Source organism: Micrasema longulum, unplaced genomic scaffold (assembly GCF_059751315.1).
Source record: "Micrasema longulum isolate JH-2025_06_02 unplaced genomic scaffold, ASM5975131v1 h1tg001635l, whole genome shotgun sequence".
Lineage (NCBI taxonomy): Eukaryota > Metazoa > Arthropoda > Insecta > Trichoptera > Brachycentridae > Micrasema > Micrasema longulum.
Window position 1 is genome coordinate 708751 of NW_028278815.1, and position 25276 is coordinate 734026.

General features: G+C 32.3%; 1 protein-coding gene and 1 long non-coding RNA gene across 11 annotated transcripts in view; one reads left to right on the forward strand and one right to left on the reverse strand.

Annotated features, from left to right (window-relative positions):
• The window catches only part of klar (klarsicht), a 732252-nt gene that overhangs the window by 566704 nt on the left and 140272 nt on the right, over positions 1-25276 (forward strand). For all 10 annotated transcript variants that reach the window (XM_088237010.1, XM_088237009.1, XM_088237011.1 and 7 more), the window contains one exon: positions 21272-21451. In XM_088237010.1, the coding sequence (XP_088093136.1) occupies positions 21272-21451 (180 nt within the window). The remainder of the gene's footprint in view (positions 1-21271; positions 21452-25276) is intronic.
• Positions 1-25276, reverse strand: part of LOC148274505 (uncharacterized) — a 152678-nt gene that overhangs the window by 4333 nt on the left and 123069 nt on the right. The gene's annotated exons all lie outside the window — the stretch shown is intronic.

Here is a 25276-nt window from a genome sequence, read left to right on the forward strand (position 1 = left end):
TCGGGAATTACACTGGCTACATTTTCCACAGAGGGTCAATACAAACTCTGTTGGCTTATGTGTAAGCCACTGCACAACTCTGCTTCGAAATTTCTAAGGGAACTATGCATTCCAGCTGAACTAGCTGACAGGCGTCTTGTGCTTAGATCAGCTACGTCTACGGCGTCGCTTAGTTCTAACATGAACTCCGAGCGACCAGCAGCCGACATTCAGGACGTCGAGAACCTGATGCCTTGTAAAGTAGGCAAGCGTTGTTAAGGCTATCAGAAGGCATCCACAGTATATGGCATATCCAACCTTATCGCCTCCGCTTGATGATAATTGTCACTGAAGTTTGCTGCCTCTGTTATTTTATTACTTTATTCCTCACAAAGTCAAACCACCGCATACCCGAGAAATAATGTTAGTGTATTCAAAACGCCGGTGTATGTGGTTTTACGGCTCTCTTGTAAAAAATAGTTTTTTGAGTTATTCCACTGATATTAGCGGGCTATAATTAAATTGGCAATCAGGAAGTTCAATCGTTTTTTTTATTTGTTAATAGACTATTAAACCGAGCCAATTTTTATATTTTATATATCATATATTTGAGCTTTGTATTTCTGAAATTATTCATCTTAATACTTTACATACATATGCAAAAGGGCGGGCATATTGCCTTACGCCAAATTTTCCTACCTACCCAAACCGTTCAATTCGAGGAAATCGGTGATATATGAACATATTGTTGGTTTATTAATAATTTCATTATAAAACCAAATATTTATAACAATAAAAAAAAAGAAGTGAAAATTGACTTAAAATCTACACTAAACTATGAAGAGTGGAGGGAGTAAATAGGAAAATAAAGAGGGAGGAAAAATGAAAAACTTAAATATTCCGGAATTAACATTTCATACGTGAGTTGAATGTTAGTAAAGAAACAGCGTCTCTGTCATTAGCGGGTAGATTATTCCATAATCAAGCAGCTACTACTGTGAAAAAGGAGGCAAAACAATTGAGCGGTGAATGGGTATTAATTAAAAGGGTGAAAATGTGACGTCAGACGTTCTCTTCCGCTTATTCTCGGTTAGTTCCGTTCACGGTAAGTAAACCGGATATATTGCACAGCTCTCTTATCATTGGTTGATTCATATGAACTAGTGACGTTGTTAAAAGTAGTTCGTTTTCATTAAAATATTTTTCGTACATTTTCAAGAAATTTTGCCGTGCAATTTAATGCTCTAATCTTTGCTGCGCGCAAGAAAACTTTTTTGTATAAAATTTTCCGTAGGGATAAAGTTTCTCATCAATATCTATTCTACCTAACTGTGCTGAAGTATTATTAACCATTTGGCTGTAGGGCGCCTTAGGGTGGTCTAATTATAGCCATGAGAATCATGCCTAATGGTTTTATAATATGTTATTATATTATTGGTACAATTGCAGTATTCTACTAAATACCTTTTCATAATAATGTTGTAACTCTAAAAACTTCTTGGTACATTATCCAGGTTATTAGGTCATCTGTATGAAGTGCCCGAAGGTATTTTATACTATTTCATTTTTATTTTCAGAAGGTGTCACGTGAGTCTAAAGTTATCTATCTTATTGTCTAGATTTACTGATAGGAATGCATATGAAAATTGATTTGTGTTAGGAATATATTATATTAAATAAATTTACTTGCGTGAAATCATTATTAACTGTTTTTTAATAGATTAAGTTTTTCACATTGAGACATTTCTTGGTGGAACTGCATTTCAATTATAATAATAAAAATACGTAAATAGTTTTATTCCACTTTTATTTATAAATTTTTACCAGTGACCGGGTTTCGTCATGAATAACATCGTCAGACTGGTGGTGACTAAACACACTGCTATGTTTATACAAGTGCAAGCAAGGGTTGAAAATCACGATTTTATATAACTTAAGGTAAAAAGGTTAATGTAAAAACGTATAAATAAAAGTGGAATAAAACCATATACGTATTTTTATTATTATAATTAACTGTTTTTTTTTTTTGTTTTATTTTATATGCCTACAATATACATATATGTGTAGGTATGGTTTTTCTCAAATATTTTCATATTATTACACAAAATGATGTTTCAATCTAATTCTACTCGCTGCAACTTCGCACATATATCGCTTTGTTTTAATTTTATTTTGCCAATCGATCAACTCAAATATGACCTTAAAAATATCGAAATATGGTTGAAGAAGAATAAACTTAAGCTGAATACAGATAAAACTAAGTTTATGAACATAGGAAATAAAAAATTCCTATTTCACCAACAATAATGATGGATGAAGAAATATTAAAGGAAGTGAAAGAGATAAAATATTTGGGGATTATTATGGATTATAGATTGACTTTTTCCCAGAATACAAGATATGTGACAAATAAGATAGCAAGGAAGGTTTCTCTTATGGGAAGAATCAGAAGATATATAACTGCAGATTCGTGCAGGATGATTTATAACTCCATAATTGTGCCTCATATAAATTATTGTAGTAGTATTTTGTTTTTTGCAACTGAAGGGGAAAAAAATAAACTTACTGTTCTGCAGAATAGGGCTATGAGAGTAATTTTGAGAAAAAATAAATACACCAGAATAAAGTTGATGCTGAAACAAGCAAAAATTATGACAGTACGTCAACTAATATATTTTAATGTAATGTTTTTTGTTCATAAAATGATTAATGGTTATACCTCAAAAGAGTTGACTCAAAAGGTTTTTTCTAATCAATGTGAACATGTATATAAAACAAGAAATAAACATGAAGTAAGACTACCATTTCGTAGGAAAACAAGAACACAGAACTCAGTGATGCACCGAGCTGTACAGTTATATTATAAGGAAATACCACTAGAAATAAAAGAGCAAAAAAATATTATTTCAGTTAAATGTCAATTAAAAATACATGTGTTTAGCAGATAAATTTTAAAAAGTAATCTTATTCGTGTTAGCTTTATAGAAGTTTTCTTTTTAAGTGTACGTATATCGTTTGAAAAATGTTAATAATTAGTATATATTTTAATAATAATTAGATATATGTTTATATTAGGACATTCATTTATTATGTTCGCACTATTTAAAGAAGAATCTAAATTTAATCAAAGTATATATTGGACTGTAGTTTTCATCCACCTGGACAGAGATACGACAGGTCTTAAGCCCTGTAAATGCCTAGCCTTTCATGTTCTATTCTCTAAAATGTTCTCTCGCTCTACTCTCTAGATTAAAAAAATGTTAAACAAATGTTGATATTTGTACCTTAAAGACTTCTAAAGCGAAGTTTTAAAAAAAAGTGTGCAGTTATTGACACGGTGAATTATTAATATAATATTTCATTGTCAATCTTTCTAGCAAATTGATAAGTGAGTAATTGCGTGCTACTCCGCCTCCAATGACTCCAGTCGAAGAGTAAGGTAGGCATTCAATAACTTTCCTAGCAGAATGATATTACAAGTACACTTAGCGCGCAGCTCTATTGAACATACTTACACATTGTATCGATTTGAAAATGGAAATTACAAATGACCAGGTAAGCGCGCGTCAAATTATCCGCTCACCATCAGGGAAGGGAGAAAAATTATTTGGAGTTTTAATGAAAAAATGCACGAAATATTTGAACCTCGAATTTAAATACGCAATGGGGAAGTTCAGCCCTACGGGAAATTGGATATAAAAAATGTATAATTAGGGGCGATAAAAATTAGAGCATTTTATTGCCCGGCGAAGTTTGTTGAAAATGCATAATCAAAAAAATATAAATTTTATTTTATTTTATTATTTTTTCACGCCCATAAGGCTTTTACATACATGAAAGTTTTACAAAATATAAGTATATAAACAACATTAAATTAAAAAAATACAATATAAAGCAACAAAAGATAGAACAGTGTTAAGAAGTAAAGTTGGTATAAAAAAAGAAGATGAGTATATAAACAACGTAGATTAAAAAAAAAAACACAATATAAAGAAATAAAATAAAGGAACAAAATAAAGGAACAGTGTTAAGAAGTATAGTTGGTATAAAAATAAAAAGATGAGTGTATTAACAACATAAATTATAAAAAAATACAATATACTGTAATAAAATATAGAACTGTGTTTAAAAGTTAAGTTGGTTTTAAAAAAATTAAAGCAATATATATATATTTCTATTTGTTTTAATAAGCTAAAGAAATACAATTAAAGGTTTAAAGCAGCTAGGTACATAATGTTATAAAATACAATATGAACAGAATATTAAGTTCTATTTGATAAGGAACATATACATTGATATTTAAAATGATTTTAATAAAAACTAACTAACTTCGAACGTCGTCACTAGTTTTTCCATATTAACCGATGATAAGAATTGTGCAAGATTTCTGGTCTAAGGTAAGTCAAATGACGAATCAGCATAACTTACGCAGAGAAAAGGAAAGGAACTTGAAACGTCTCTCACGGAGTAATTTAAAAAAATACAAAACTTTTGAAAAATTATAACGCTGATAAAACGACACATTATTTTTTTTTTACATTTTTTGCTCTTCTTCCTGATTGTAAGAGTCTTTTTTAATATAATATATTCGTCAATTTTCGGCTATTTTGGACGCGTATTTGGTTTTCGACAGACAAATTAGTAATACGCGGTTTATTGTGATCGGCGAATTTTTAAAATTATTCTAGAGCGAAAATGAGGGACGCCCGCCTACGCCTCGCGGGTTGATTGCTTGCCCCCCTGCGACTTTTTCCTGGTCCCAAAAATGACGAGGACTATGAAAGAACGGCGTCCCGGCCATAGAAGATAATATAAAGACCGGCTGAATACGAAAAAATGCTTTTCTGAAATATTTTAAGGATTTTAAAAAACGCATGCACAAGTATGTTATTATCTTAGAACAGGCTGAGCCATGTTGCGAGTAGATGGAGAGTATGGCAACCATAGGATGCTCCGTATTCATTATCTAATTCACTAGTTTTATATAGATTATGCAATAAATTTATTTAAAAAAATATAATAACTGATAACTGATGAAATAGTCTCTAGAATGTATGATGTATGCCTGGAGAGAGAATTGGCGATGAACGAAAGTAAGTCAAAAGTGATGGTATTTGAAATGGATAGTGAGGTTACTGACTGCATAATAAATGTAAACAACGAATGTCTCGAGCAAGTAGAAGAATTTGTGTATCTGGGAAGCATGTTTTCAAGAGATGAAAGAGTAGAAAAAGATGTTGAAAGAAAAGTAAATGCGGGCAACAAAATGAACGGAGCACTAAGCACAGTAATTTCTAATAAAAATATGTCAATCGAAGCTAAACTGGCAGTGCACAACGGAGTTTTAGTCCCAACACTTATGTATGGAAGTGAAACATGGAACTGGCAGATGAAGGATGAAAGCCGAGTGAACGCGGTTGAAATGCGATCTCTTAGACGAATGTGTGGGAAATCAATGTATGACAGGGTTACGAATGATGAAATCAGGCGAGAGTGTAAATCTAAGACAAGTATAATTGATAAGATTAAGAAAGGGTCTCTGAGATGGTTTGGTCAAGTAGAACGAATGGACGACGAGAGAATGGTAAAACAAGTATATATGGCAAAAATGAACGGCAACGTTAGACGAGGACGACCAAGGAAGACGTGGCATGATCAGATAAACCAAAATCTTAAGTCTGGTCATGTCAAAGCAGACAGAACCGAAGGGCATGTATGACAAGATGTATGAATGTGGAAGAGGCTAGGATTGTATGCCAGGATAGACGTGTGTGGCGGTCCATTCTCTCTGCCTACCCCTACGGGGAAATGGCGTGATGGTAGTACTAGTAATAGTAATAACTGATTGTGATGAATTTCGAATTCGAAGAGGACAATTTTAATATTGAGGAATAAATAAAGTTTGTTTTTAATTGTACCTTCATAAACTCCGTGTATTTTTTAGTGGTGTTTAGGGTCAAATACTACCTTAATAAGCAAAGAGGCAGCTTTTTGACAAAAATCGTAAAATGAGTTGATTACAAGGTAATGTTCTTCAAGAAAAATCGAACCATTATGTATAGCAGTTAGCAGTAAAAAAAATCAGTACGAAAAACGATATAATGTTTTTTGACGTTTTTTAAGTAATAGTACAATATCCAAGAATGAGATCCATAAGCAAACAATCAGTGTAGACACACAGGTTTTATGCTTTAGAAACAATTGACATACGGTGTTTTTACTTATGGATTGATTACAGTTTTTTTTGATTTGCATAAAATTGATAAATACTAAAAAGTGTCATCTCAAAATATGACTTTTCCAAATAACTGCCTTTTGCTTATGCCAGCAGTATATATATTATTACATAGGTAATATTACCTTTTTTTAAAAGAAAAAATATAAATGCTTTGAGTTTTTTACATTTTAAGACCATTTCCTGAAAGTCGTAAATAACTTGTGCTGGAAAAATGGAAATCGAGTTGTGGTAGAGGGAGATTTGAACCTCGGACCTTTGGCCCGTGAGTCCACAATACTACCACGGGACCACAACCCGGCTTTAAAAAATAAAAAAGTTAAAAAATACTGTATATTTCTTTGACGGAGATGAAAGTCTAGGTAATTTCACACCTAATTATTGATTTAAAAACTTCGTTTTAAAAACATTTAAGTTTGTAAGTTTAAATTCTTGATGGAAGTTTATTGTAATTTATTATAGAAATAAAAGACGAGTTATACTTTAATCCACAAATTTGGAATATCCAGTGACCGGTTTTATCGCTTTCGTTCTTCGTTTTAAGACCACTTGAGTTTATTTTGAAGCACTTCTAGTTTTGAAAAGCTTAGATCCTTCCATCTACAAGTGTAATTATAAAATATTTTCACGGCTTATAATCTGTTTTTGGCTGGTTTGCGTTATCACTTAATACAATTTGTAACATTCACCATTCTGCCTATGTGTAGTAGACTTCCACGTATGCATTTTTAGATTCTGTATTCCTATGCTTGGTTTGTGATGTTACTACGATAAAATCGGCAACCCTAGGCAATTGGCTCTATACCTATTGCTATGCGGTTTTATTGGTATTCAAATTTCAATACACTCAAATGTACCTACGGCGAACTATTAGAGACTTCAGAGAATTTACCGGAAAATCGATAATTCATCCCGTCCGCCAAGTAAAGTGGTTTGTATGAAAGTCAAACATTAATTTTGCTTACTTATTTGCTGATTTATAGCGTAATAATTGTTTTACACATACAAAAGTAGAACACAACGGTGATAAAAGGGAGCTTTACTTTTTTTTAAATTTAAAACGTGTTAAAATACCAATATCTTTTTTGGGTAATCCCGTGTAAGTTAAATAAATATATAATTTGTATTCGTTTCGACGTTTTGGCTACCATTGCAAGAGCCATCTTCAGGGTAATCTGTATGTTTTGTAGAAAAATATGTGTTTATATACTACCGATTCGCACCGTGTCGCAGTCGGCAGTGGGCACATTCCGTGTCATTTTTGTAGTGTAGTGCCGAAAACCATGTTGAGTTTAATTTCCGCCCGTCGGTCGTGTTTGTTCAAGTTATTTGGGTGTCATGTGTTTCAATTGTTTTTTATTTCAAAATCTTTGGTTCGAAGGCAAAATCGTGTCATGTGTCTATAAAGTATTCTGCTATTGCAGATTTTTCAGGGTGCCCAAGTTTACTCGCTTTTTTATGTTCGTCAATTCTTTACTGTGTATATATATATATATATATATATATATAGTTGGATAATTTATATAGCGCCATTTTTGTGAAAATCACCTCAAGGGCGCTGTACAATTAATAAATATCCCAGTACGTCTTGCAGCTACAGAGCGCATGGACGGTTGGGATTCTAGTTCCTCGTTTTCAATTAAGATCAATAAAAAATTATAACAGATAGGAGCTAGATTACAGGACGTCTTGCAGCTACAGAGCGCATAGACAGTTAGAAATTTAGCCCCCATTTACACATTTTAAAAATTGACAAATAAATTTAGTGTATTAATGATACTAAAAAAAATAAAACATAATATGAATAGTAAAAAGGAGTAAGATTACAACACGTCTTGCAGCTACTAAGCGCATACTGTGTGCCCTGTTTGTCCAATGTACACTTTATCACATTCTTGGCAACTCAGGTTATAAACTGCTTCAGTCACCAGGGAGTTCTCGTCTTTCAGGTTTGATAAATGGTCTCTTATTTGTTGAAATAATTTAAATAACTCAAGTTTTCTAAGAAAATCCAAATTATAAGAATTTTGAATAATTTGCCTGCATTTTAAAAATTAGTTTTAATTTTATTATTATTGTTTTTCACCATTAAATGCACCTATATATATTGGCACTGTTCAGTTTTAATCATTCAAAAGTGAAATGATAACGTAGAATTTTCAAGTTATTTCATTTAATATTTTTAATTTAATGTCAAATATCTTCCTAGGTGGGTTTGGTTCTAATTCTAATTCTGAAAGATAGGGGTCAGTACTATATAAGCTCTTGGCGTCACTGCGACCTGTGTAGATATTATATGGTATACATAATTTATTTGAAATACAAAATACAATGCATTATTCGGGTAATCCTTTCGATTCCATTTTACGATTGTATAATGTTGCTTTTTGAATGCATAACTTTGAATTAATAGCTTTCTGATTTTATTGAAGAAAGCATGTACGTCCTACATTCATATACATACTCCCACTATAGAAAATGTAATTCAGAGTAAATTTTTCCTTATTGAATGCCGACTGCCAAGGGATAATGACATCTAATGAATAAATTTATTACGACAAATGTATTTTATTTGTCAGATAAGTCAACGTTTTCTAAAGAGATAGAATTACAATCACCTACTTGTTATCATTTACATATTATTATATCTGTTGAAATATTCTATTTAGCTTATTATGTGAGACTCCACTATTTAAAAATATTTCAGATATATTATTCACAACTTCCCATTCTCACCAACCCAATTTAAATGGCTTATCAGTGGAGATTAAAAAAAAAAAACATAGTTCCTTTTTTTATCTTATACCTACTATTTTTTTATTTTTTTTTCAAGAATTAACGGTACAAGTACCTTTTACATTACATACATACATAAGTATTTACAGTGGAGTATCTAAAGTTTTTTCAATGCTTAGGTACTTAGAAAGAACATAATTAAAATATTGATTCCACACTAAAATGTTTTACAAGTAATTGTTTATAAGCTGGAAATTTCAATAAAAATATGTCACCTAAATCCGAATGTTTATTAATTAATTAATAACTTCGTGTCTAGGTGCGAAGGTTTTCACAGTCACTGTTATCAATTTTTTTTTTTTTGGGTAATACCGTGTGTGTTGGATTTGTTCCGACGTTTCGGCTACCATTTCGAGCCATTAGTCAGTTTACCCTGAAGATGGCTCCTGCAATAGTAGCCGAAACGTCGGAACAAATCTAACACACACGGGATCACCCAAAAAAGAAAAAAAATGAACTTCGTGTCTGTTAAAATTTTTATACATCACCTTGATAAAATCTTAATGGTGTTTAAAATCCATTGCTTCTACAAATAATATTTGGGCAATCTATTGTATTATATTATAATAATTTATTTATTAAGAAACTCATTCAGTCGCTATCTTTTTTATTTAATTAAGTGTGTGTCTTAAATCGACTTATTGCAACTAAGCTTTAGTAACTTTTGCAACTAATGCTGATCTAATAGCTGGGCAGTATTTTCTTACGGTGTTTTATTTCCAAAAGTTAAACGAAGCTATTCTAGGCATCGTTGCCGAGTTAGGCTTTTACTAAAACCTTAAGAAATCATCCAACGAAAACCTTGATGTTGAAATCTTTTCACAAAATTGATCCTTTTAAACCCTCACTACTAAATATAAACGAACTAGGTACTCGGCCGATTTTTGAGCTGTTACAGTTTAAGCAATTACAAATGCCAAACCTTGCAAAAAAACTAATGTCGTATTTAGTGGTCGTTTGTGAAAACTTGAAAGACATCATATGTACCAAATAACAACTGATGAAAATGCTTAGTCAGTATAATTTAATAGACATCCCTTTAGTTATATTTTAATTAAACATAACTAGGTGGTTTCAGCCATGGATAATTTCCGTACTTTCATATTTAGACAGTAAACTAATTCGCCAACATGCAACGTGATATTGTAAACAAGTAATATTTTCTTTTTAATTCGAGACAGCTGAAACTGAAATGGAATATCCATCAGCTTTCAGATATTTGAATGACAGATAATATGTGCGATCTGATCACAAATTTAGTATTGATAAAATCGTGAACGTCAATTCTCTTTAAATATTCACTTTATACTTCGTACATTGTCGCTTCGAGATCAGAATCAATAAAAGAATGGCAAAACTGTTCTATTCACCTGACTTGTAAAAAGGTAAAACCTATTCATACATCATCATCATCATCATCATCATCATCATCATCATCATCATCATCATCATCATCATCATCATCATCATCATCATCATCATCATCATCATCATCATCATCATCATCAGTGGCGCTACAGCCCGCTGTGGGCCCTGGCCTCCTCCAGAATTTGTCTTTATTCGTCCCTGCACCCCGCGGCTCTTCTCCAGTTCGTCAGGCCAATCGCTCTAATGTCACTTTTCACATTATCCAGCCATCTTAATTTTGGTCTGCCTCTGCTTCGTCTGCCTTCCGGAGTGGTATAAAGAATCTTTTTTGGGGTACGATTATCATTCATTCTGCGCACATGGCCCGACCATTGTAATCTTCCTATTTTAATGAATTGTGCAATGCTGGGTTCGCCATACAGTGCCTCTAATTCATAATTAAACCGTCTCCTCCACACTCCATTTTGGTTGATAGCACCAAATATCTTCCTTAATATTTTTCTTTCGAATATTAATACCATATTTTCATCTCTTTTGGTCATAACCCAGCATTCGGCACCATATGTTATGACCGATCTGAGGAGAGTTTTGTAAATAATGGTCTTAGTTTTTCTAGTGATCAATTTGGATCCCAGATGTTTAATCAAGTCATAATAACATATGTTTGCTGCGGATAGCCGTGCTCTAATCTCGGTACTATAATTGTTATCATTAGTCATTTCAGTACCTAAATATTTAAAGGAATTGACATTGTCTATGTGGTGTGACCCAACGTCAATTGTCTGTTGTACAGAGTTTATTTTTTTACTTTCTCGCAAGCATATATTTAGTCTTAGATGTATTTATTGTAATGTCATTTGCAGCCAAGCTTTAAGAAATCATTCATACATCAATCATGATTAAATCAAATTGATTTTTTCATCAAAGTCTGCGCCAATTGCATAAGTAATCAAACCCGGCGCAAAAGTTGGTACTAACGAAAGTGGCAGTTTTTGTCATGAATGAGATCATTATGTATGCATTGTAATTTATCAATTATGATGTAACTTCCATCAAGCACGTAGATTTCTCACGACAGAGGCGTGCATGCGTCTTTTAGTACTCACCTGTAAGTGTACTATAGTGTGTCATTTATCTTATGCGGGTCTAAGATCAATGTTATGGGTTTCATATGATTACAATCTCCTCTACGGAATTAATTTGATCCTTGTCAATTTCTCTACAGAATATCTTTCGATCGGATTGGTTCCGCTTAACAAGCGCTGTCCAGAAACGGGTGATACCGAATTTTGGGGATTGCGTACATATTATGTTCATTGGAAAATGTGAAAGTAAAACGAGGAGAAAAATATTGTAACAATGCAAAAATGTCACTGGCATTTCGCAAGATGAAAAAAAGAAACTGCGTTTAAATGTCCGAGCGTTTGAATGTTGTATTTTTTTAAAAATCGTATCATACATCGAATACGTTCAATTTCATCCAATCATTCGCAATCAATATCCAACTAGCAGCTGCCATCACGAATAAAAAAGATGTTACTTTTTTTTAATGTCATCATAAAATGGAAAATTATGTTCTCGGTCAAACCGATGCTAAAAATATGTAATAATTTCTTATACCTCGTATAGTGGCCATTACTATTTTTATTTGTTTTCTTTTTGGAAGGTATTCGGTTTAGTACCATGTCATGTGTATTCTAATCTTATAACCCATGTATATACTGTGCCAAAAATTATCATTAGTAAATATTGTTTGTCGTTCGACAAGTCTACCTGCGTTTACTCGATTTACACAAATTAATTTTTCATAAATTATTCGCAAGTTTGCTCCACGTTTTATGTAATCCGGCGAAGCGTAGTAATAAGTATTCTAACTATGTTATGCTTGTTTTTACGATGACCTAGAAGTAACTTGAACCTTGTTTATCGTGCATAGTAGTACGTAACACCACCTGATGAACACCACAATATAGAGGCGTAAAGAGATTTAGACAGATTTGATTTATTGTTATTTCCAGTAGCTAGTTAATTTCTTCTCTAAGTATTTTACGCTTTCACTTTTGTTGCTTAAAATAATTATTATGATTTTTTGACCAAATTTGGATATCTTTTCATTACTTACAAAGTCATTAAGTGGTATTTTCGCATATTGTATAATAATTACTTATGGAATCCCTTCATCATTACCCAAACTCTGAAAAGATTTTCAACAATTCGTATTACAGTACAATTCTATTCAGTTTTTTAAGCACCTTTGTCGTGATGTATTTAAATTGTCCATTCATACAGCTCGGCTATTATTGTACCTCTAGGATGAAACCATCCAATTGGTTTAATTTTGTCCTTGGTGACTTGTGGTTTGTGGTCACTGCCGCGCCTTGCCAAAATTAAATTCGCCCACGCCGTAACATGCTCATCATTACTGATACTTTCTCAAATTTATTTTATTTTATTTTATTTTATTTTATTTTATTTTATTTTATTTTATTTTATTTTATTTTATTTTATTTTATTTTATTTTATTTTATTTTATTTTATTTTATTTTATTTTATTTTATTTTATTTTATTTTATTTTATTTTATTTTATTTTATTTTATTTTATTTTATTTTATTTTATTTTATTTTATTTGGGATTTTTACAGCTATTACATAAACAAAATAAATAGAAAAATATTAACAATGCTAAAGCCAATTAAAAAAATCCACTGTAAATATAATGACACATAATATTTTTATTTTATTTTATTTTTACACCACAACAGGCCAGGAGGCCCAATTGTAATTGGGCCTCCTGGCCTGTTGTGGTGCAAACAAAATATATTAAATATATTACAGTGGTGAATTACATCACAGAACACCCAGGCTTGGGAAAAATCACATTTAATTTTTGTGTTCTCACTGGGAATCGAACCCGGAACCTTCCGTCTGTGAGTCAAGCGTCTTAACCACTACACCACGGAGGCCGCCATTAAGAGGCCGACATAATATATAAGAAAAGAAGTTTCGTAATTGTATTTGTGTGACATTTGTATTCATGTGTATGTGAATGTGTGTATGCGTGAATGAATGAGGGAGAGGATACATGTGCGTGTGGGAACGAATGAGGGAGAGGGTGCGTGTGTGTGGGTGCGTAAGTATAAAAAAATAACTGTTTTAAACTTGTAATTGTATTAAAAATGGTACAAGAAAGAGCTTAGTACACAAATTGAGAGTTTTTGTTATTGAAATATGTTTATCATAACTTGGCGGCTTCCGTGGTGTAGTGGTTAAGACGTTTAGCCCGCGCACAGAAGGTTCCGGGTTCGATTCTTGGTGAGAACACAAAAAAATAAATGGGAGTTTTTTCAAGCCTGGGTTTTCTATAATTCACCACTTCAGTTGGGCCTCCCGACCTATTGTAGTGCAAAACGAAAGAGATACTAAATTTCAAATTTTAATTTTATTTAAATTGATTTCAACAGAGTGGGAAAACATTTTTGAGAAGGGAATATGGAAGTCTAGGTATTTACAGGGCTTATGACCTGTCATTGGCTGGTTTAAGTGGCCACTTTACTTACTGTGTAACATTCACCATTCTGCCCATGTTTGAACATCCACATTTCCTCAACTTTTCCATCTGTTTACTTTTGTGAAGTAAAAGAGCTGAAACCTTTATCACGTGGAGACGTGAAACCTTTATCCAGCTAGTCTGCGAGCATTTGGACATACTCAAACATTGTTTAAATTTTATTGTAAATTTGTGCTGAAATTATGGTTCAAAAAAGCAGATTTAAATAGCTAATTTTTTCAATAAATACCATATAATTTTATTATAACTATCTCATTTTTATTGTCAAAAAAATGTGTTCCTAATATAAAAGCACTCATTTTTTTATTTTTTATTTTTGATGTGCATCGTATTCTTCCAGTATCCTTTATTTAAATTTTAAATAAAATGTATACCCACACACAGGGCATGCATTTGAGGGATTTTTTTTGTGTTTATGTAATAGCTTTTTTTTACATTTCTAACTTATGTACATACCTATTGTAAAATTCAAAAAAATATATAATAAATAAAAATATTTTAGAATTCGAAAAAATTAGTAAATATTGTTTATTATTTTAGTTAAAGTATTTTTTATACGCAGGATGGTCCAAATTAAGACCATTGATCGAAAGTGACATATCTTAAGTTCGGAGTTAACACCAAACTTTATATTCCTTTCATGATAGGGTAAAGCAGTAACTAGTAACCCCCACACATGTCAAACACGTTTTTTGTTGATCTTCTGAATAGAAATGTATTTCCTACCACCTAGAGCCGAATTACGGCGTGGGCCAAATATTTTTTTGGGAATAAGGAAAGCTTTAAAATACTCAATATTCAATATCGTATTTTTTACATTTTTCTTGATTTCTTACCCGTATTCCTAACCTAATGGTGCAGTGCATCTTGATAATTTATTTCATGAAAACTAGTTTCTAATTAACCTTTTATAGGACGCCCAGAACAAAGTGGTTCGTACGAGTACACATACCACCAAAATTAAGGTCTATGTTGCCACAATAATTTTGTAAAAATAATACGTCATAATTAAACGTTCACTAGTATATCAAACTACCACTCAGATTTTCAAATGCAATTTGTTTAATATCTTTAATTTCAGTTAGTTTTTATCCAACAGACCAAAACACAAATCTGCAGAAACAGAGCTTTAAAGTTTTTTTTTACGAAATAGGCATAAATAATGAAATTCGATAAAAAAAACCTTAAAACCATTTTTTAAAATATTTTTTTATTAAAATATAAGACTTTCTCAGAACTCCTGTGCACTTAACTCAATTTCGTTTAAAATGGTCTGTTGGACAAACGAACTAAAGCGACGATATTTTAATAGAGATGGAGAACATTTTAGAGAAAAGATATAGAATTCTAGGCATCTAAGGGGCGTATGACCTGTCATTGGCTGGTTTATGTGACCACTTTACACACTGTGTAACATTCACCATACTACCTACATTTGAACATCTATATTCTTTCGATTCTTCCATCTGTTGACGTTTGTGAATATAAAGAGTGAAGCTTCATTGATGTGGGGAGATTTATCTGATTAAATTATTTCACCCACTAGGCAACGCCTGAATTTTTTTCTTTTTTTTTCTTTTTTAGACCAGGTGGATTTATCAACAATATGCATGGTTTCAAGACCGCTTATCTCAGCCTTATGCAATGTACGGATCTCGACATTTGTGCATGTATCGTGCATAGTTTTACCACACATTCGCCGGAGAGACCGTATTTCAACAGCATTCTGCCTACTTTCATCCCCGTTTTTCCAAGTCCATACTTCGCTCCTTTACACCAAGGTCGGCACCAGTGCTGCATTGTGAACTGCTAATTTTTTTACTTCACTTGTGTCACGTTCCATAATAAACGATCCCGGCTTTTGTTTTTCTTAAAAATTGCGTATCTGCGCTTATTTTTTTAGCGGCTTATTGGGTTCTTGGCCCTGGGTTTAAATCTCAATCCATTCCTGCTCCTATCGACCCATGTCGCTAAGATTAGCTTACCGGGGAAGTAAGAGTAAGATGACTCATTGCTCCAACTCGGCTTGCAGCTTCTCGCGTCCCGCGGGAGTGTCTTGAACTCGGCAAACATGTGCGTGACAGACTGTTTAGTTTCTCCCGAAGCGACACATCTGAAACCCACGTTTATTTCTGTTCCCCGTCCTACGATGTTTACGCGTTTGACATTCTCCTTTTTGTAATTGTCTCCTGGTTTAATTCCTCCGACTTTCTGGGTGTCGAAGAGATTTACGGCCCGCCAACCATCACCGTTAACGTTAAGAGATTTTGCTCCCAAACATTATTCAACCGAGTTCAACAAGACAAATAGTAATGATTAACGTATAAATATAAATAATAATTTTTTTTAGTAATCGTGGTAAGCACATTTATCCACCGCTACTGTTTATGAGGTCCCACTTCTGATTTTCGGCGAGATCAACATTCAAAATGTATTCAAATAATTTTTACAATTTTTCATATTTTACATTGGATCCGAAAAGGTAAACTTTGTATTTTGTAATTTTTACACCACTCAATGTTTTGTGATACAATTTACCTAATCACTTCTTCACAATGTTTTACACAATCATACTTCGCCTGTTTATCTGAGAGAGCTCTTCCAACCTCTATCACGGCATGGGCTAACTCACTCTTCGTTTTAGTGACGAGAGAACCCTTTCAATACCCATTCACCACTCTATTTTTTTTGCCTCCTCTTTTACAGTAGGAGCTGCTCGATTATGAGATAATCCATCCACCAATGTCTTCTTTATTGACATTCAAATCACGTATGTAATGTCACTTCCTGAATATTTTAGTTTTTTCTTTCTCCTCCTAATTTCCTTCCATTTTTACATCTCCCTCTCTTCATAGTATAGTGTAGATATTTAATGAATTTTTATTTCTTAAAAATATTTATTTTCATCAATATTTTGTTCTATGATGAAATTATTAATGTACCGACAATATGTTCATATACCACTGATTTTCTCAAATTGAACGGTTTTGGGTAGGTAGGAAGAAATTGCCTTAAGGCAATATGTATATGTATATAAAGCGTTTAAATAAAATAAATAAATGTATAACACCACAGACCATCGAGGCTTGAAAAAATCACATTCATTTTTTGCGTTCACATCTAAATCGAACCCGGGACCTTCCGTGCGTAGGTCAAGCGTTTTAGCCACGATACCACGGAGGGCGCTAATCTCGACTTAATAATCTAACTATAATACTAAGATAATCTGTTAAATAAGAATTAATTCCAAGAGAGCATGCAAAGCTTAACGAGCTACCTTACTACCAATAAATCACTCATAATAATCTTCAACTTAACAAATTACTTATGACTTGTATGGCGACATGAATTTTTATTGGCTGTCGCTATATATTAATTAATACTTTCCTTTTTTGGTTACTATAAGATTTCAATTGAAATGTTATGTTAATAAGATAGAAGAGAAAAATAGATAAATTATGTTCAATTATAATTCCAAAATAACATATTTATCACTTCTGAAAATTTCATTAAAGGCAACATTTTTATTACGAATACAGACATCCGCATATCAGTTTCACTTTGTAACCCGTTTAAAATTTTTGTACTGATTTAGAGCGGCTCGGATGGAAATTTCATGTTTCACCTTTGTACATATTAAATTTAAACCTTAAATTCTTGCAATTAAGCACTTTGGTCGGTATGCATGTTGGGTTTCTCCACACGCTCTCTGGTGCCTTCTCAGTCCGCGATACCAAATTATATCTCAGCCCAATCCCGATACCAACCTTGGCGAGTTGCTGCTATTTCTGTACCGAATTCCTTCAATTCTTGTTAGTCTCTTCTCTGCACCGACCTCATCCTCTGTAGATCTCGTGTATTCATTTCCGGTGGACGAGAGCAAGATAATTATAATGTCTTTCAGCGTTTGAATAATAATGAAGATTTAGTATTTACATTGTCCAATTTTCGGTGAACCTACAATAATTTCGCCGTGTTCATATATTTTGTTTACAATTCATTATTATTTATTTATCAATTTACTGGTAACTTGTAATCTTTCTTCATTTTCCACATCCGCTACTAAGTGGAGCATGTGGACAACACTGGAGGTCTCCAGGAGACTCTATCGCTAATCAGCACTCTCTTGTAGAGAGGTTTTATGCTGTAATTATTATTTTTTATTGAATATACGTTAGCCAACTTAATTGGTTTTAATCCTTATCAAGATATAATATAGAAATTTGTTATACCTCACTTTATATCTATCGATCGTACGTATTTATGACAGTTATCTTAAATTATCTACCAAGTAAAAGCCAGTTTTTCGTATGAAAAATTCAGTATTCATAAAATTATTTTTTTTGAAACCTCTTCAAATACAGGTTACTTAAGAAGATATATGAAATTTTTGTACACATTTACATATTTTCTTACGAAAAATTCTATTTTACTTTATTTGTGTAGATTAGTCAATTCATCACACGACTTGGAATTTTTTGGGATAGATCTTCCGGCATTTCGTAGATCTCTTCGCGTCTAAACAGTGTGAGATGAAGTTGGATAGACATGGTTTAGCTCAAAGTTTTAAGTCTTTCGTTTTTTTAAATATATTGTATACAATTATTGTTTTGCCCTTGTTTGTCTTTGCTGAACAAAAAGAACATAATAGTTTTATGTTCTTTTTGTTCAGTTTCTTGCATTTATGTTTCTTCATGTAACTGTTGTAATTGGCTTAGGCCGTATATATTATAAATAAATAAAGATTTGAAGATAACTCAGTTGACTTCCCTTTGTAATCGGGACCAAGGTGTCGTTTAGTTATCATTACATACATTCGCGAGGAAATTTTTCAGTAAAATCTTTATTGATATCACGTTTGTAAATGCATAAAGCGTGAAGCTCACAATACACAGCTACCAACTTTTAAAATATAGAATGCCACATTAGAGCTTATCATTTTAGTACCTCTCTTTCTAAACTTTCGGTGAGATTACACCATGTGATGGTACTAACGTAAGATGAGAATATAAATATTATTTTTTATTAGCTTTCCCAACGTTTCAGCATTCCGGGAAACCTATTAGATATTGCTGTCCACATGTATATAATCGTCTATTCTTCTTTAATAATTCCCTTCTTTCATATTTTGACTCGACACTTCCTCTTAATCCCCGGCATATCTTTAGTTCTTGTAGCTGCATTTTAATGCACTCACAGCACAACACATACAGTGATATATGTAACTTATCATTTTTAATTTGTCATTTTGTCACACTCGTATTTGTCTCAGTATAAATATATCCATAACCCTCCCGGAAACGCTCTTTGATGTTGATTACATTTTCTTATACGTTTTTTTTGCTACGCCATGTTTGATTCAGATTTGTATTTCTTTTCTTTATTCTCTGAAAAACACGAGATACTCACCACTTGTATATTGTTCTTATCTGTTGTTGTGTGTTTTTGCATATCTTTTCTAACTTATTGTTACTCGTCTATCAATGTAAGTTTATATAGTATTTCAACTAGCCATTTGTTAATTGTTTCAGTAAATTATCTCCGTTTAAATTTTATTGCTCTACACTACAGGAGATACAGTGTAAAATTTACAAATTACTGTAGTTCCTCGTAACGTGCGAATGCCTTAATACTAATTACTGTTCTTGCACTAAATCGCTTTCTTGCCTCACATTTCCTACATTAGCTGAGATGGGAGTTCTCTGTTATTAATGAGTTCGCTGGATCTTGAAATGGATTGTATTTTACTGCAGGTTTCTCTAGGTCAAAACTGGCGAACTTCATTAAAACACGGCGAAGCAAATTGCGCTAGGAAAATCCTACGTATGGTAAATTTAAATACGTTGTTTATTTTCTGTAACAGTACTTCCCGGTGCTTTCTAATATCCACACTTTATGATGGCTACAGCCATAATAAAATATCAAATCCTTAAATCAATGGTTTAGATACATTTGGTCTGTTTTTTAGAATAAAGTTTAAGTATTAATAGCACCTAATATATTGTTTCTTCTGTTCGTTTTTGTCCAACACACTAAAACACAAATCTGCAGAAATAAAGCTTTAAATTTGGTAATGTATCCAAAATAAAACAAGTTTATTGGATTATAATTCTACTTTATTTTTATAAAATATGCAAGAGGGTATATTGTGACGCGTTTCGTCTCGTTAGGACATTTTCAAACAAACTAACTTAAATATTTCCAATGTTTCCTTATATACTAAAAATAATTGCTGTTTTATGTTTGTCGATTCCTATACAAGCCAAAATAAGTAGAGTAATTAAAAATCAATTAGGGTATACTGAGTATATTTTAGAGGAATATTTTGGTTATATTGAGGAAAACCTTCCATTATTTAAAAATATTTGTAAGGTATGACTTTAAAATGAATATAATATATATGTAAATATTAATTTCATTTATACAGGTTTATTTTGAAAAATATTGTTGAAACTCTACATTGTTGTTTTATACAGGTTTAATTACATAATCATTTGAATAAATCCGTAGCACGTGACAACAAAATAAATTATTTTAATTAAATTACAAATTTAAAAGCTTCAATTAAATTAACTTAACAATAGAATCACCATGTAAAGCGCCCTTGAGGTATTTTATTACGAAAATGGCGCTATATAAGTTATTCATAATAAATAAATAACTAAGATTTATATTCAATGTCAACTAATGTAAAAATACATTCAGATTTTATAATATTATTTAATTTTAATTTAATTGATTGGGAACATAAGCAATATACCCTTTGTATATTTTATAAAAATAAAGTAGAATTATAATCCAATAAACTTGTTTTATTTTGGATACATTACCAAATTTAATAAGGAATGCTACCAATTGTCTGCATACACAATAAATAAAGCTTTAAAGTTTTTTTAAAAATGGGCATAAATAATGACCACAACTTAAGACAAATTCTTTTAAAAAACCCTTCATCAGTTTTTAACAAATATTTTTTCAATTTTAATTTTATAAAGGCTTTCTTAAAACTTCTGTGTACCTAACTCAATTTCGTCAAAATTGGTCTGCTGGACAAAAACGAACTGAAGCGATGATATGCTCATAAGTTTGAATAATCATTACTCTAAATCTACAGAATTTACAACCGCATACAAGTTTTCTAATTGTCTTTTAATTTCCCAACAATTTCGATAAAATTAAGTCAAAAAGGTTTATTTCGATTGCGGTCAAGCAAAACAATATTTTTCATCGTAGAAACAGAATTGTTGCAGCTTTATTTTGAAAGTCTGTAGTGGTTCCTGACGCAGGAGTCCAAATATTATATTTTTTAATTTATTTTATGCAGGTATTGCAACGCGAGGTGACTTGGCATGGTCGCATTGTGAGTTCCGTGGTCCGTCTTTGCCGCTTGGGTCCTGCTGAAGCTGTAGCTGGTGGACTAGAGAGACGTTGGCATCACCTATACCTTCGCGCTCTCGAATGGCAGTGTCACTTGGAATCTTGTCTCTCGAGGATCGATACTGAGGTGAGTTTCTTTATCAGCATTTTTACATACTCTCTTTTTAATGTCATTTTTTTATTATTTTCTCGTCGATTTCGAAGTTTGGAGTTTTCGAACAGAACAATTTTTGTATTAAGCGTATGTGAGATTCTTATTATTTATGTGACATGTTTTTTACCATGTCATAATTTAAAGGGTTCATCATCTTAACTCTTTTGTTTTCCTGACGGTCAATATGCTTTATCATTTTGCCTCTTTGCATCTTGTCTTCATTGGACTCTCCTGAAACATTGCTTTTGCGTAATATTTCCTCCAGCTCTTTCGAAGACTCTATTCAATGTAATTCTGGTAAAAGCAATTTAGAATCGGGTTGTGGTTCCGTGGCCAGTGTTGCGGACTCACGGATCAGAGGTCCGAGGTCCGAACACCACTCTACCCCAACTTGATTTCCATTTTCTAATATTGAATTAATTACAACTCGTTAAAAATGGCCACCAAAATTGAAATATTTGGGCAAATTATAAGAACGAAAATATTTCTTTTAATAAAAAAAAAAAAATCAACCCATCAGTTGCGCATTTATCAATTTATTCACTTCTTTTGCATTTGTTGATTATTTGTTTATTTTTGTGTTTATGTCCTCTCATTAAAAATATTTTGTGATCCAGCATTCACAATAATATTTTTTCATTAAATGGTTGTTACGACCATTGAGATATTACATATAGAGATAACATTCCATACAAAAGAGGGAGCAAGTATCGTCACGTCATATCACGTCGACTTTGACAAGTAAAACAAGTAGTACAGTAAAAAGCACGGACTGTTTACATCGGTCTACGGTAAGTTCTATTCAGTATGTCGCTCCCTTCCGCATACGCGTCACCTTTGTTTGTCGTTTCACTATACGCCCCACTAACTGAGCAGGACAGATACAGGATATAGCTTACGACTAATAAATTCTAGTAACATAATAAAACGTTTTTAACACTAAAATAGCTATTTTAAATAAGTATTGAGTAAGATAAAAACATTACTTACCGGTGAAAGGTTATACCATCGCTTTTTCTATCTTTTCCAGATCGATTTGTGGAGTATCTTAGCGTTAAATTATAGGCATTTTAGTAATTGCGAGGAGACAAAAGTTCAAAAGTAGCCGGGGTCTGCTCGCAACAGACTAAAGTCCGTTCTATCAAACATATGCCAATCGGCCGCAGGTTGAAGGACCATATTTTGAACGCTCATGTTTACTTTAGTTGTATACCTCAATGGTTACGACTAATACTTCCATTGTTAACGAGTTCGTGATTATTTTCAATTCTAAATTGTATTGCGCTTTTATGAAACGCTTAGGTAACAATTATTGTACTATTTATCTCATTCAATCATATTACTAAACATTTTTCACACGTACTATGATACAGAATCGTTTATAAGAGGTTTGGTTATTTATTCTACATTTGTTCTATTTCTGCCTCTAATTCAAGAATTAATTAATGATCGCGTGATAACATGAATCCAGTGTGAACTGAGTAGTTTTATTTTTAATATACTAACACATCATCATTCCCTTTCCGCACCTAATGCATAGGGCACTGCATTGGTACACCAATCGCAGAATATCTTGATCTTTTTTTTTGTTACATAAATATAAGATGATCAGTCTTACGCTTCAGATGCCAGTCCAGGGACTATGAAAGATTCCTAGTGCAAAAGCACATTTTTAAATTAATGTCATGTTAAAACCGTGTCGGGAATCGTAAGCTAATGCGCTGACCACTGCACCATGGGCCGACAAATATGCTAACACACTTTTATCATATTACAACAGAGATTAAAAACATTTAACAGAAGCGAATATGGAAGTCAAAAAATTCACAGGGCTTATGACCTGTCATTGGCTGGTATTTTGAATTTTATGACGTGCTGCTTAGCCACAATGGTGCTGTAGGAAGTCGCAGTTTTTCACTAGCCAGTTAAATATGGCGAAATCCGTGAAAGGATCAGAAAAAGAAGATCACCCTCAAGCTCTCCATCAACTGCATACACCCAGCCGAAAATAGCATTTTCGACGTCGGCGTCGCCAACTTCAAGAAATACTTGAAGGAGCGCATAAAGATCAATGGAAAAACGAACTACTTCGACAGCCACAAGTGGCCACTTTACACACTGTGTAACATTCCATGTGTTTAAACGTCTTTATTTCTTCAATTCTTTCAGCTATTGATTTTTGTAAAGTGGACGAGCTGAAACCTTAATGATTTCACCTACATACTAGGCAACGCAACGCTGGAAAATATTTTTCAATTATGATAATTCTTTGACCGGTTGATTTAATCAACAATATTTTAAGTTTCTCCAATTGTTTGTACATTTGAACAAACCCAAATATTATTCAATAACAGTCAATAATACATATTACCTAAAATTTCCTGTGCCTTTATTTATCCCTAAAGTTAAATCGTATTACGCTTATGTGGTTTCCGTACGAGGATTAACGGTGACACGTTTTCGTATTTCTGTATATCTTCCTATCTTTTTAATTTAAACAAAAACTCCAAGAAACGAGGTTGATTCTGGATTTAACCAAATTATAAATTTCGCACGTATTTTTTGCGTGTTTCTAATTAAATAAAGATGTTTTTATTTTTACGGGTAGCCCCTCATTGGTCATCATCATCAGTGCTAATAGAGCGAAGCAATGAATAAAAAAAATCCTCAAAAATTCACACGTTTCTTAATTCGTCTTCGTTAGACGTGGAATTAAGTATTACCGATTGTTCTAATATATTTTTTGTTTTAATAAAAAAAAATCTGATTATTTTAATATCTCGTCACAACTCGTTTTTCTTACTATTTTGTTTTGGCTCAATTTATTTCATTTGCTCTAAATCGTAGTATTCGTTTGCCAGTTTTTAGTTATCGTCTTACACCATGCTCCATGTCACAATATTTTGCTAACACGCGTTCGTCGGCCCTTCTCTAGACAATGCAGTTTGATAACTTTTGACTCAATTCATTGTTTCTCTCACATCTTAAAAAAAAAATTTAACTTAGCATTTTTCATTTTTCAATAATTCGTATTTATAAAACAAAATTATGGAACCTATTTTTTTGGAGGTATATCAAATAAAGCGATTTTTAAAAATATTTTTTTAAATTATTTTTTTATCAATAAAATATGTCGTAGATATTATACTCCCAAGAGTTATAAAAAAAAATCATTTGAGACCGTACATAAAAAGAAAACATTGTTGTCACAAGACATAATATCATTCATAGTTAGTACATCCAAAATAGTAAGAACATAATATAAGAAACATAAAACACAGTACTTGACACCATCTAAATAAATTACATAAATAAATATCACTATCAAAAAGATTCAAGTATTTTTTTTTAATTGCGACACTTTTGGATTTGCTATTCGACTTTTCGTGTTTTAGCTCATCGGACAGTTTATTAAATTTGGAATGGCCAATATTTTCCAGAGACCTTTTGCCGAACTTCGTTGAGAGAAACTTCGATTTCAGAAACGTTTGTTTTCAACAATTTGAATGCTACATTATGCCTAGTAGTATAAAAAAAAATTGATATTTTTTTATTATTAGGTTTTTTGACTGTTGGTTTTAAAAGAATCGATCGTTAATTTTGGTTTGAAATACAAAATAAATCACTTAACTTTTGTTCGCAATAGCTGCGTGCATGACATCACGATACATTGTCAAGATAGTTAATTCATTATGAATGTTGTTGACCCAGATATTTTAGTTTTCTGCTATTTCCTGGGATCTTAGCTAGGCTTCGCTACTTTCGGGGCATCGCTGAATTAGCCACACTAATTAGTTG